The 12,524-nt window shown below is 43.0% G+C and overlaps 1 protein-coding gene across 2 annotated transcripts in view; it reads left to right on the top strand.

Annotated features, from left to right (window-relative positions):
* notch1b (notch receptor 1b) overlaps positions 1 to 12,524 on the top strand; it is a 47,285-nt gene that overhangs the window by 20,733 nt on the left and 14,028 nt on the right. For both annotated transcript variants that reach the window (XM_078251299.1, XM_078251300.1), the window contains exons 9-21: positions 20 to 133; positions 2,878 to 2,991; positions 3,184 to 3,417; positions 3,502 to 3,612; positions 6,742 to 6,934; positions 7,073 to 7,218; positions 7,355 to 7,468; positions 8,212 to 8,331; positions 9,024 to 9,176; positions 9,708 to 9,936; positions 10,822 to 11,023; positions 11,400 to 11,553; positions 11,690 to 11,874. In XM_078251299.1, coding sequence (XP_078107425.1) covers positions 20 to 133; positions 2,878 to 2,991; positions 3,184 to 3,417; positions 3,502 to 3,612; positions 6,742 to 6,934; positions 7,073 to 7,218; positions 7,355 to 7,468; positions 8,212 to 8,331; positions 9,024 to 9,176; positions 9,708 to 9,936; positions 10,822 to 11,023; positions 11,400 to 11,553; positions 11,690 to 11,874 — 2,069 coding nt within the window. The remainder of the gene's footprint in view (positions 1 to 19; positions 134 to 2,877; positions 2,992 to 3,183; positions 3,418 to 3,501; positions 3,613 to 6,741; positions 6,935 to 7,072; positions 7,219 to 7,354; positions 7,469 to 8,211; positions 8,332 to 9,023; positions 9,177 to 9,707; positions 9,937 to 10,821; positions 11,024 to 11,399; positions 11,554 to 11,689; positions 11,875 to 12,524) is intronic.

A 12,524-nucleotide genomic window follows, 5' to 3' on the forward strand; every position in this document is an offset into this window, starting at 1 on the left:
TCCCTTGCCAATTGGCCAGGTTACGAGGGGGAGTTCTGCGAGATCGATACGGACGAGTGCGCCAACAGCCCCTGCCTGAACAACGGCAAGTGTATCGACAAGATCAACGCCTTCCACTGCCAGTGCCCCATAGGTGAGGCTGCTGTACTGCTGCATGCAGAGGAGGGGGGGGGGGGCATGGGGCCAGGGGGCACAGAGGTCGATCTCGCTCTCTCTATCTTACTCTCTTTCTCTCTCTCTCTTTCACTCAAACACACACACACACACACACACACACACACACACACACACACACACAGGAAAACACCTTTCTGGACGGGCACTAATCCCAGCCCTGAGGCAGGCTTACGCAGGCCCGGGTAGCCCAGAACGAACGCAGCAGTCAAGGAGGAGAGTGGGGAAAAATCTATAGGGAAAGGCTTGAGGAAGTTTGAACATTTGAAACAAGTTTCTTATCCCTTTTACAAAGTCTGATGAGTGAGCAGAAACTTTTGGATCTAAACAAGACTTTTGATTGTGACTGGGAACAAGAGAGAGCTAATAATAGCAGGCAGAGCTGGTACTATAAAATGACACTTTCTGTGTTGTGGGGACGAATGAGGTAGTCGTTTTGTCTAATTTGAGGGCAGCTACTGTGTTGCTTCAGTCCTTTATACCAGAAATGCCATTGGGGTTACGCTATTTGGACATGAGGTATTGATGTTCTGTTCAGAGGTGAAGGAATGCAACTATTGAATCTTGGATAGAGAGAAGAGAAGAAAGCAGAGGAACGATCTTTACACACTCCAAATGTGTTTTTTTGTTTTGAATTCTTTCATTGGGATCACTGAGGTGGAAGTGATTTTTAGAGTGAAAATAGAGAAGCTCTGAGTTGGGTGGATCAAAGGCAGCCTGGGAGGAGAGAAGCAGGATTCCTCCTGTTGAGAGAAAAAAGAAAGGAAGAAGGAAAAATGGAAAGAAGGAAAAAAAGAGACACCCCAACAAGGAAGCTTTAGAATTGATAGAGAGGGAACAAGAGTGAAGAGCTTAACGCCTAAGAAAACTCTGTGTGACAGTGAGAGAGGGTTATGTGAGGAAGCAGCACAAAGTGTTGTTTTGGGAGGGGTGTGGGGGGTGTTGAGGCGCACAGACTGTTATGCTGAAGCAGGAAGGGAGGGGTATAGAAGGGGAAGGGGTCTTAACCGCCCTGCTTGAGATGTAAATTTGTCCCCGTTGTGAGCCAGGCCTGAGGCGAGGGTCCCCTCTTATTATTTCTGTACATGGAATAGCCATGGAAACCCCACTGAGAGCCATTGAAATGTCTGATTCCAGCAGTCTGGGGATAAATCCCTCATTGGCTGCTGAGGTCTGTATGTGTGTGCATGCCTGTGCATGCTTACATTTCTGCTTCAGCTTTGTGTGTGGATGCATACGTGCGCATCTGGAGAAATTCTTTCATACGGCACTGTACCTGAACTGTGAAAAAAACGTAACTTTTGCATTACATCTTGGCAAAAAATAAATTAATTAATGTGTGGTTAGCATTTCATTTCAAGTGCCAAAATCATATGTTGTCTGGCTGCATACTGTAGAGAGATATACTGTATGTCACATATTAAAAACATACTGTAATGAAAAAATAATACTGGCAAAAAAATAAATGTTTGGTACCACTTCCTAATAGGACAGTCACCCTTAATAGTGTATAGGTTGTAACTAATAGCTTATTAATGTAAATAAATAAAAAAAATAGAACATACATGGGGCTAAAAGGATAAGGTCTTAATAAAAAATCCAAAAGAATTTTCCAGAACTCTACATTAGCATTAGTAAATTATGTATTATCCATTAATAAAGCCAGTAGTTCTGACTTATAAACCCATTAGTGTCTCATTAGAAAGTGGTACCAAATTTGTTATTTTTTAGCAACTTTTTCTCGAGCCCCAGATATTTTCTAACCACAGTTTGTATGTATTTGTATGTACATATGTGTGTAACTGAAAACACGCATGTATGCACGTCTCCACTGTGTCTACGTTGCAGTCGTCAGTGAATGGTTTCAGCAAAGTCCACTGGGAGAAATCAGCTCGCCGCCAGTTACACAAATATTTCCTCACCGGATTAGCTGCAACTCTGAGTCTTTTTAGCTTAAACCACCTGTGTGTTCCTGCTGTGGTAGAGGGGGGGTAGAACTTGTATCTCTTCATCGGACAACATCCTACTAGTCCTTGGACTCTACCATCATGTGACAGAGTGGAGACGAGAATAGAAATATCTGAGATGAGAATAACTCCAGGAAAAAGAAAGCCTGCTGGTTGATTTTGAATGACGAGTTTAAATAGTAGAGGGTTAAAGGTCACGCTGGTTCTCTTTAGAGGCAGGCAGAGAGTGGAAGGGGGGGGGGTTAGAGAAGGGGTGAAAGCAAGACAGGAGAATGCACATTGTGATGGAAAAGTTTTGGGGGACAAAGGAGGCAACAGGCTCAGTTTGGCGTTGCGTTGAGCAGACAGGCCCTCCTTTGTCTTTCACCCCCTGGTCAGGAGGCCTCGCAACTTTCATTCTTCATTTCTTTCCCTCCCTCCCTCCCTCTTCCCTCCCCCTGCTTTGAACGAATCTGCCGTCTCCTTTTGGAGTCATGCTAAAAAGAAGTGAAAGGGAAAATAAAGAGTTTGTAGTGTTGCGCAGTTGTTAATTAACATGCAGGTTTCTGATTCGTTGGGAGCTCTTATAGTAAGGGCTCAGGATTATAAGTGGGACTTTGGTTTGAAATGGTGAGAACACTGTAGCCGTGTCCACACACACACACACACACACACACACACACACACACACACACACACATCATCATCTCCTTCATGCTCACATGCACACAGTAACTCCCTCTTGTTGTTTTTTCAGGCTTCAGTGGGAACCTTTGCCAGATAGACATTGACGAGTGTGCCAGCACACCGTGCAAAAATGGCGCCAAATGCACAGACGGCCCCAACAAGTACACCTGCGAGTGCACTGAAGGTATGAAAGTTTTAATAGACGCTGAACTTAGAGAAGTAGAAACTTTTAAGGCTCTCTGAAAAAGGGAATGGGAAGTTTCGAATTGAAAAAATAAATTAAAAAAGTGAAATACACCCAATTAAAAAAAAAAAACATGACAAAGGTAATAAAAAATGAGTACATCAGTTCAAAAGAAAACAACCCTTTCGTCAGGTTACTCTGGGAGTCACTGTGAGACGGACATCAACGAGTGTTACTCTGAACCGTGCCACTATGGCACTTGCATCAACGGTCTGGCCTCCTTCAGCTGCCACTGCAACCCTGGATACACCGGCCGGCTGTGTGAGACCAACATCAACGAGTGTCTGAGTCAGCCGTGCAGGAACGGAGGCACCTGCCAGGACAAAGAGAACGCCTATATCTGCAGCTGCCTCAAAGGAACCACAGGTAATCGCCACACACATACAAATAGATGATGCAAACAGTACTCTCTTCTCAAATCTGAGGATACTGAAAGCAATTTTCTGACAGGAATCAACTGTGAAATCAACATTGACGACTGCAAGAGCAATCCCTGTGACTATGGGACCTGCATCGACAAAATCGATGGCTACGAGTGCGCCTGTAAACCCGGCTACACAGGTAAGCAACCTGTACACGGAGAGTTGGTTATATGGTAGAGGATTCAGCTTAACCTCTTTGTCATCTTTTCTCTACAAAAGCTAAAAGAGTAGAAACTTCTACTGCCTCCTGAAGAGGAAGTGGGAAGCTGGACATTGTGAGAGAAGAATTATGCAAGCATATTTTGTAGCCAAGTTAGCTATTTTGCTGCTTCCTTCTACGATATAAAAAGTACATCCTTGTTACTGTGGTGGAGATGACTCTCTTTCTCTACCTGTTGAATCGTTGAAGACCTTTAATTTGCAGAAAGGCTGTCTGTGATCTTAAAGTTAACTTAGGACAGGTTAAACGTAGCTGCTGTCTCAGATGACCAGAAGACAAAATGAGTGTTTAAGGTGTAGGATTGGAGCGTCGAACATATGGACGAAGGGTCTTGATGGGGAGGGCGAGGGTGACAGATGGCGAGTGAGCATGCTCCTCTGAGGCTCGACCGGTGTCACTTTCCACTTACCCTGTCCCCAACCTGCTGCTGTTAGGACACTGCAAGCTGCCCTCCCCTACAAAGAGAGGACACAAACACACACACTGGCACACACAGTCACCTGGGATTTGAGCAGGAGAAAGGATTCCCTGAAAGATTCCTGAAAGTTGAGCTTTTAAAAGCTTGGAAGCCGGTCCCTGCTTTAAAGCTAAATGGGCTGCCTTTATGTTATGTGTGGCACCATGCTGAATAGCGTCAACGCTTCAAGTGGCCGACAAAAGGGGGCCTAAAACCCCTCATGTTTCTGGAAATTGATACATTCGCTGCACTGAGATATAGACTTAATTGTGTAGTGGGCAGCTTTGTGTGTTTCTGTGTGAGTTGGCATTGAGTATTTAAAATAATACTTCACATAAAGTGCAAAATCATTCTGTTGACATGTTGCAGAAGTTATTGTAGTTAGATGAAAAGATCCAATTCCTCTTTAATATCTTGTCCATTAAATATGAGGCTACAGCTAGTAGATGATTAGCTTAGCTTAGCATAAAGACTGGAAACTGGGTAAAACAGCTAGGCTGGCTAGGTAAAAAAATAAAAACATGCCGTTTATGGGGGAATATGTGAAGGACTATTTCTTGGCCGGGAGCAATGACTTCCTCACTGCACCCGGATAAGAAATAGTCCCACACATATTCCCCTGTGAAACCGTTGTTTTTGTATGGGTTATACAAACACGATTCAATGTGTTAATTAGTGCACTTAAGTTTTGGTAAGGGATTTTTTTTACCTTTGAAAGGAGCCAAGCTGGCTGTTTGCCCCTGTTTTCAGTCTTTATGCTAAGCTAAGCTATTCGGTTGCTGGCTCCGGCTACATATTTAATGTAAAGACATAAGAGTCGTATCAGTCCTCTCGTATAAGCTAATAAGCGTATTTCACTAAAATGGAGAACTGCTGCTTTAAGACTACTCCAGATAATATAGCTGAATTATATACAGTCAGGTCCATAAATATTGGGACATCGACACAATTCTAATCTTTTTGGCTCTATACACCACCACAATGGAGTTGAAATGAAACGAACAAGATGTGCTTTAACTGCAGACTTTCAGCTTTAATTTGAGGGTATTTACATCCAAATCAGGTGAACGGTGTAGGAATTACAACAGTTTGTATATGTGCCTCCCACTTTTTAAGGGACCAAAAGTAATGGGACAGATTAACAATCATAAATCAAACTTTCACTTTTTAATACTTGGTTGCAAATCCTTTGCATTCAATTACAGCCTGAAGTCTGGAACGCATAGACATCACCAGACGCTGGGTTTTATCCCTGGTGATGCTCTGCCAGGCCTCTACTGCAACTGTCTTCAGTTCCTGCTTGTTCTTGGGGCATTTTCCCTTCAGTTTTGTCTTCAGCAAGTGAAATGCATGCTCAATCGGATTCAGGTCAGGTGATTGACTTGGCCATTGCATAACATTCCACTTCTTTCCCTTAAAAAAACTCTTTGGTTGCTTTCGCAGTATGCTTCGGGTCATTGTCCATCTGCACTGTGAGCGCCGTCTAATGAGTTCTGAAGCATTTGGCTGAATATGAGCAGATAATATTGCCCGAAACACTTCAGAATTCATCTTGCTGCTTTTGTCAGCAGTCACATCATCAATAAATACAAGAGAACCAGTTCCATTGGCAGCCATACATGCCCACGCCATGACACTACCACCACCATACTTCACTGATGAGGTGGTATGTTTTGGATCATGAGCAGTTCCTTTCCTTCTCCATACTCTTCTCTTCCCATCACTCTGGTACAAGTTGATCTTTGTCTCATCTGTCCATAGGATGTTGTTCCAGAAATGTGAAGGCTTTTTTTAGATGTTGTTTGGCAAACTCTAATCTGGCCTTCCTGTTTTTTGAAGGCTCACCAATGGTTTACATCTTGTAGTGAACCCTCTGTATTCACTCTGGTGAAGTCTTCTCTTGATTGTTGACTTTGACACACATACACCTACCTCCTGGAGAGTGTTCTTGATCTGGCCAACTGTTGTGAAGGGTGTTTTCTTCACCAGGGAAAGTATTCTTCGGTCATCCACCACAGTTGTTTTCCATGGTCTTCCGGGTCTTTTGGTGTTGCTGAGCTCACCGGTGCGTTCTTTCTTTTTTAAGAATGTTCCAAACAGTTGATTTGGCCACACCTAATGTTTTTTGCTATCTCTCTGATGGGTTTGTTTAGATTTTTCAGCCTAATGATGGCTTGCTTCACTGTTAGTGACAGCTCTTTGGATCTCATATTGAGAGTTGACAGCAACAGATTCCAAATGTAAATAGCACACTTGAAATGAACTCTGGACCTTTTATCTGCTCCTTGTAAATGGGATAATGACGGAATAACACACACCTGGCCATGGAACAGCTGAGCAGCCAATTGTCCCATTACTTTTGGTCCCTTAAAAAGTGGGAGGCACATATACAAACTGTTGTAATTCCTACACCGTTCACCTGATTTGGATGTAAATACCCTCAAATTAAAGCTGAAAGTCTGCAGTTAAAGCACATCTTGTTCGTTTCATTTCAACTCCATTGTGGTGGTGTATAGAGCCAAAAAGATTAGAATTGTGTCGATGTCCCAATATTTATGGACCTGACTGTAGTATCCTCTCCTTACTCCTAGGTACCATGTGTAACATCAACATCGACGAGTGTGCCATCAACCCCTGCCACAACGGCGGCACCTGTATCGATGGCATCAACAGCTTCACCTGCAGGTGTCCAGAAGGTTTCCATGATGCCACCTGCTTCTCCCAGGTCAACGAGTGCCTCAGCAACCCCTGCATTCACGGTCACTGTGAGGACAAGATCAATGGGTGAGGCATTCTACAAACGGGTCCAAGACACTGCAAAAAATACACTGCGAAATTACAGAACAATCAGCACATGCATTTGCACTGAATGCATCTACAGGGTTTTATTCCTGAGATTTTTCCACATTTTCTCCCCGTCAGCTATAAATGTCTGTGCGATTCTGGCTGGAGCGGTAAAAATTGCGACATCAACAACAATGAGTGCGAATCCAACCCATGTATGAATGGAGGCACCTGCAAGGACATGACCAGTGGATACGTTTGCACCTGCCGCATGGGCTTCACCGGTCAGTATTTGTGTGGATGAGTGTGTGTGACAATGTTTTTGGCTTATATAGTGTGTGTTTGTCATCCAAACAAACACCAATTGACTGCTGACCTTCAGCTGAAGTGTGTGTAATATATTGTCCACTCTAACCGCAGGACCAAACTGCCAGACCAACATCAATGAATGTGCCTCCAACCCCTGCCTCAACCAGGGGACCTGCATTGACGACGTCGCAGGCTACAAGTGCAACTGTATTCTGCCTTACACGGGTATTAAAATATTATTGAAAATATTTGATACGCCCTTGAGTTGGCCTGGTGTTCTGGCATTTCCTTCCTTGGGGGGGGGGGGCAGTTTCCACAGCCTGTGTGCTTTAAGTTATTGGGCAAAAGAGGAAAAATGTGTGGCGGATGAAATAACTGTTGAGTAAAGTTCAACAGCAAGACTTCCTCAGGGCTCAAAGACACCGAACCTCTGACACTCTCTGCTCTTCTGTGATACACAAGTATCCCTGATAAGAGAGCTGGAAAATATTTTCATGCCATCTCACTTATTATTTGACAAAACAGACAATGATGGAAAGTCTAAGGGCACATTTTCTTGTATTTGTCGAGTCGTCTTTTCGGAAAAATCCACAGGACTTTGAATAATAAAAGGCCTTTGCTTGTGCCGGGGTGGGAACAGGGTGCTTGACACATTTCCTGTTTGCCTGCTTCCTGTCTCACAGAACAGCAAATGGCTTTACAATGGCAGGAAACTGGAGCCGGCTTCCTGTGTGAGCCGTGTGTTGTGGAAACAGATATGGAAATGTCTCCGTAGGCCTCTAACACTGACAGAACCTGGCTAAAATCTTCTGATAGCTCTGATTGAAAGATGATTCTGTGTCCATTTGGGTTGGGTAATCTCCAAGTTCATGACTCCTACATGATGTTTTTTTAATTAAAGGTGTGTGTGTGTGTGTGTGTGTGTGTGTGTGTGTGTGTGTGTGTGCGTTTTTGTTTGTGCGTTACAGGAGAGAACTGTGAAACCTTGATGGCACCCTGCAGCTCCAAACCCTGCAAGCATGGAGGAGTGTGTCAGGAGTCTGAGGACTATCAGAGCTTTTCCTGCGTCTGTCCTGAAGGATGGCAAGGTAAACATTAGTGTCTGTATACCTGTGTGTCCAACAGGAACTATTTATTGCTAATTGTCAGCGGAAAGGTCGCACAGTTCTGCTATGTGCAGATATTATTGTTACAGAAAAAAGCCCATTTTAGAGTACAGAACTCCAGTTTCTGGCTGTTATATTCCAAATCCAAATTTCTGTTTCAGATATGTGTTCATTTATTTCAGTATTTTTCTAGTACTGACCTGAAAAAGTGCTAGAATAAATGAAAAACAATTTGAATGGGTCTTATCTAGAGCTGAGTTTTGGTGTGCGACACATCCTTTTCTCTTTTTGGATACTTTCACATTTTGTCTGGGTTTGACCAACACCTGACTGAATTGTATGCTGTGCAGAGGATTTGTACTTTTCTTGTGTGTATTTATATCAAATCAGAAATAAAATCACATTTATTTGTCACATACACTACACAGTGAAATGATGATGTGCCTTTCTCTAAAAAATAGGAACAAATATAATAGAATACTATAGATTAAAGCAATAAAACTATATATAGTATATGTATGGTTTATATGCATACTGTACATACTTATTCTCCCTCCTGGGAATCAGTTAAGTGTTGTCTTATCTTATCCTGTTATCCATATGTATTTGTTTTGCACCACCGTTTCAAAGAAGAGGTGAAATTTACATTATCTTCCTGTTTCCACTCCACCAAGGCCAAACATGCGAAGTGGACATCAAAGAGTGTGTGAAGAATCCCTGTCGCAATGGTGCAACCTGCCAGAACACTTTGGGCAGTTACCTCTGTGTCTGCAAACCAGGCTTCACTGGACGCAACTGTGATAGCAACATCGATGACTGCAAGCCCAGTACGTTCTCCAGTTTCTCTTCCATTACTTCTTTTGCTTAATAAATATATATATATATGACCTAAAATCTAAATTACGATTAATTGCACTTTTTACCTCGATAAGGATAAATGAGCGATAATTAATCACATAGTTCTAAATCATCTTTTCTGAAGCTGAAATGTTTCCAGACGACCGACACTGCGGTTTTTTGGGGCACAAGTTGCTCAGTTGACTCGGACTCGATGTTTGAGTTATCCTCCATTATGCTTTCCATGCGGCTGACTGGTCTGGGCGAAGTCACATGACTACACACGCAGTAGAATGTTTTTAAGGAGAAAGTAGGCCTATCAACAGGAATAATTGATCGAAATTATCGTCATGGGAAAAATACGTCGATAACGGCTTCAGAATTTCGATGTCAATACGTTTTCGATTAATCGTTCAGCCCTACTTTAGACTCATTGCAAACCAAAAGCTGCATTTATCAAAGACCTCAGAACACATGCACTGAGCTAAGTGTAATGCTTTCCGTCACCCCTCCTCCCACAGACCCCTGCAGCAACGGAGGCCTCTGTAAGGACGAGGTGAACGGCTTCCTATGCACCTGCCTGCCCGGCTTTCGGGGCACAAAGTGTGAGGAGGACATCAACGAGTGCGAGAGCAACCCGTGCAAGAACGGAGCCAACTGCACCGATTGCGTCAACAGCTACACATGTACCTGCCCGCCTGGCTTCAGTGGGATCCACTGTGAAAATAACACTCCTGACTGCACTGAGAGGTACAGAGCTCACAGACCACATTGCACCTTACTAGTATCAAGAGCTCAGAGTACCATATTCAAACCCTACAGCTTTATTTTAAGACAGGTTAGCACTGGTCCTTGTCTGTATTTTGTACACAGATTGGTGAGTAAGGGCATCTGTTCTGATCAACAGGTTCACTTTCATCCACTTGTTAATGTAGACCCCATTTTCTTGTCCACCACTGCCCCCTCTGGTGGAATATTGATGTACACAAGCGGAATTCAACATCTCTTATATTGCAGCTGCCCTGTAAACACAAGGATTAGTAGTCTGTATTCTAAATGAGCTTGTAACTGTTACTTGTGAAAATGCTAAACATCATCAATGCAGCTCCCCAGTGGGAGTTTGAATATGAAATAGGGCATTAGTAGGGGAGTCATAATAGGGCATTGGGCAGTGGTGGCCTAAAGGTTAAAGAAGTGAGCTTGGGACCAGGAGGTTGCTAGATCAATCCTCTGACCGGCAGGATAAAATCTGGGTGGGGAAAAGTGAAAGAGCCCTCCCTCATTACCACCACTGAGGTGCCCTTGAGCAACACTCTTAACCCAACTGCTCCAGTGGAGCTGCTCAGTGACCAGCAGATCAGTCTGTGGTTGTACTGGGCAGCTTCCAGTTATGAATGTTTAACTGTGTGAATGTGACAGGTCGTCGTTGCAAATGAGAATTTGTTCTCATTCGACTTACCTGGATAAATAAAGGTTGGATTAGTGGAAAAAAATGTATTTGTTATTAGTTGATCAGATGTGAATTAGCCTGCAGGTTCTGATTTGCTCTCTTCCTTTCTTCTTCCTGAAAAGATGCAGAATACTTTACTTGAACTGTTTTTGGTGAATTTCATTCAACATCTTTTTTTTCTGCAGCTCCTGCTTCAATGGCGGCACCTGTGTGGACGACATCAACACCTTCACGTGTTTATGTCCGCCGGGCTTCACTGGGAGCTACTGCCAGCACGACATCAACGAGTGTGACTCCAAACCCTGTCTGAACGGCGGCACCTGCCAGGACAGCTACGGCACCTACAAATGCACCTGCCCACACGGATACAGCGGACTCAACTGTCAGGTAGGAGGGCGGAGAGGGGCTTTAAGTTGAGATAGCCTGTCTGTCTTTGAAATTTTATTCCAGTCACTTCTCTTATCAAGTGTTTTAAAAGTAAACTTTGTTTTGGTGATTGGCAGGTCAAAATGTCTAGGTACAAACTGAGATGAATGTGGTTGAAAACTGAATGCCTGGATACTTAATGTATAGCTGTTGTTTCTATAGCCTTTGATTCCTACATCCATTCTGTAGTTAGGACCTGCTTAACACTAAAATACTGTATAATCATGTTGACTTGTATACTTCTTTTGACCTGCAAATCACCAAATCAAAGCGTTCCTGGGATATTTAAATTGGTAGAAGTCAATTCAGGTTGAGACTGTATGTTTGCACCTTTTAGACCTTGGTTAGTTGGTGCGACTCGTCACCCTGTAAGAACGGGGGATCTTGCTGGCAGAGGGGAACCACCTACAGCTGCGAGTGTGAGACTGGCTGGACGGGACTTTATTGTGATGTCCCAAGTGTCTCCTGTGAGGTGGCAGCCAAACAAAGAGGTTAGTTGGAAGATACCTGGGTTTGGCAGAAGGTGTTCTTTTATATATTCAAATCACAATGATCATATATTGAGTGTGAGTTAGTGTGTTGGTGAACATTTTTTAAAAAGCCCACCGTCTCATCCTCTCTGCCTAGGTGTTGACGTTGCCCATCTGTGTCGTAACTCGGGTCAGTGTCTGGACGCAGGAAACGTTCACTACTGCCACTGCCAGATTGGATATACTGGAAGTTACTGTGAGGAGCAGGTGGACGAATGCACTCCAAACCCCTGCCAAAATGGAGCCACCTGTACTGACTTTTTAGGTGGATACACCTGCAAGGTAACAGCACCCAAAGAAAACGATGCATCTAGTTGTTTGAATTTTATTGTAATTTCATTTTACATTGCATTTTAAATGCTACTGAAGTATCAATTTAGAAATAATTTGCAATCCTTTTTAACGTTATACCTATCAAGTGCATCAGGTCTAAATATAATGATAACATTTTACTTTTTATAGTAACTTGCAGCAACTTAATTAAACCTCATTTTATGTTGAAATTTTTCCAGTGACAATCAGCACAATCATGCAATGTATTTTAATTGTAATTGCAAATTGAGTCTCTACTTGGCATTTCAAAGGTCTTTTTACATTATCTAAAATTATTTTTAAATCTCAAACCTCAATTTTGTGTCATGAATTTTTTTTAAATGCCTGAATGTACAGCAGGCATCCTTTCAGCTAAAACAACTCTAGGCAGTCCTTATAAAGAGACCTGGTTATAAATAGAAGACAAAACGCTTGGTTATGTTAATCTCCTCTGGAATAAAGGATCTGCTGGCCTTGGCAGGATGGAGGCCAGAAAACAGCCAGGTAAACAAAAAACATCTTTGTTTCTTGTCAGACATTGATTAAACTTGCCCCTCTCTTCTCCCTCTGCCTTCCTTGTTTTCCTCCTTCTCGACTTCTTCTTCTCTTTTCTTCTCTCT

This window comes from Sander vitreus, chromosome 5, assembly GCF_031162955.1.
Source record: "Sander vitreus isolate 19-12246 chromosome 5, sanVit1, whole genome shotgun sequence".
In the NCBI taxonomy this organism is placed as follows: Eukaryota; Metazoa; Chordata; class Actinopteri; order Perciformes; family Percidae; genus Sander; species Sander vitreus.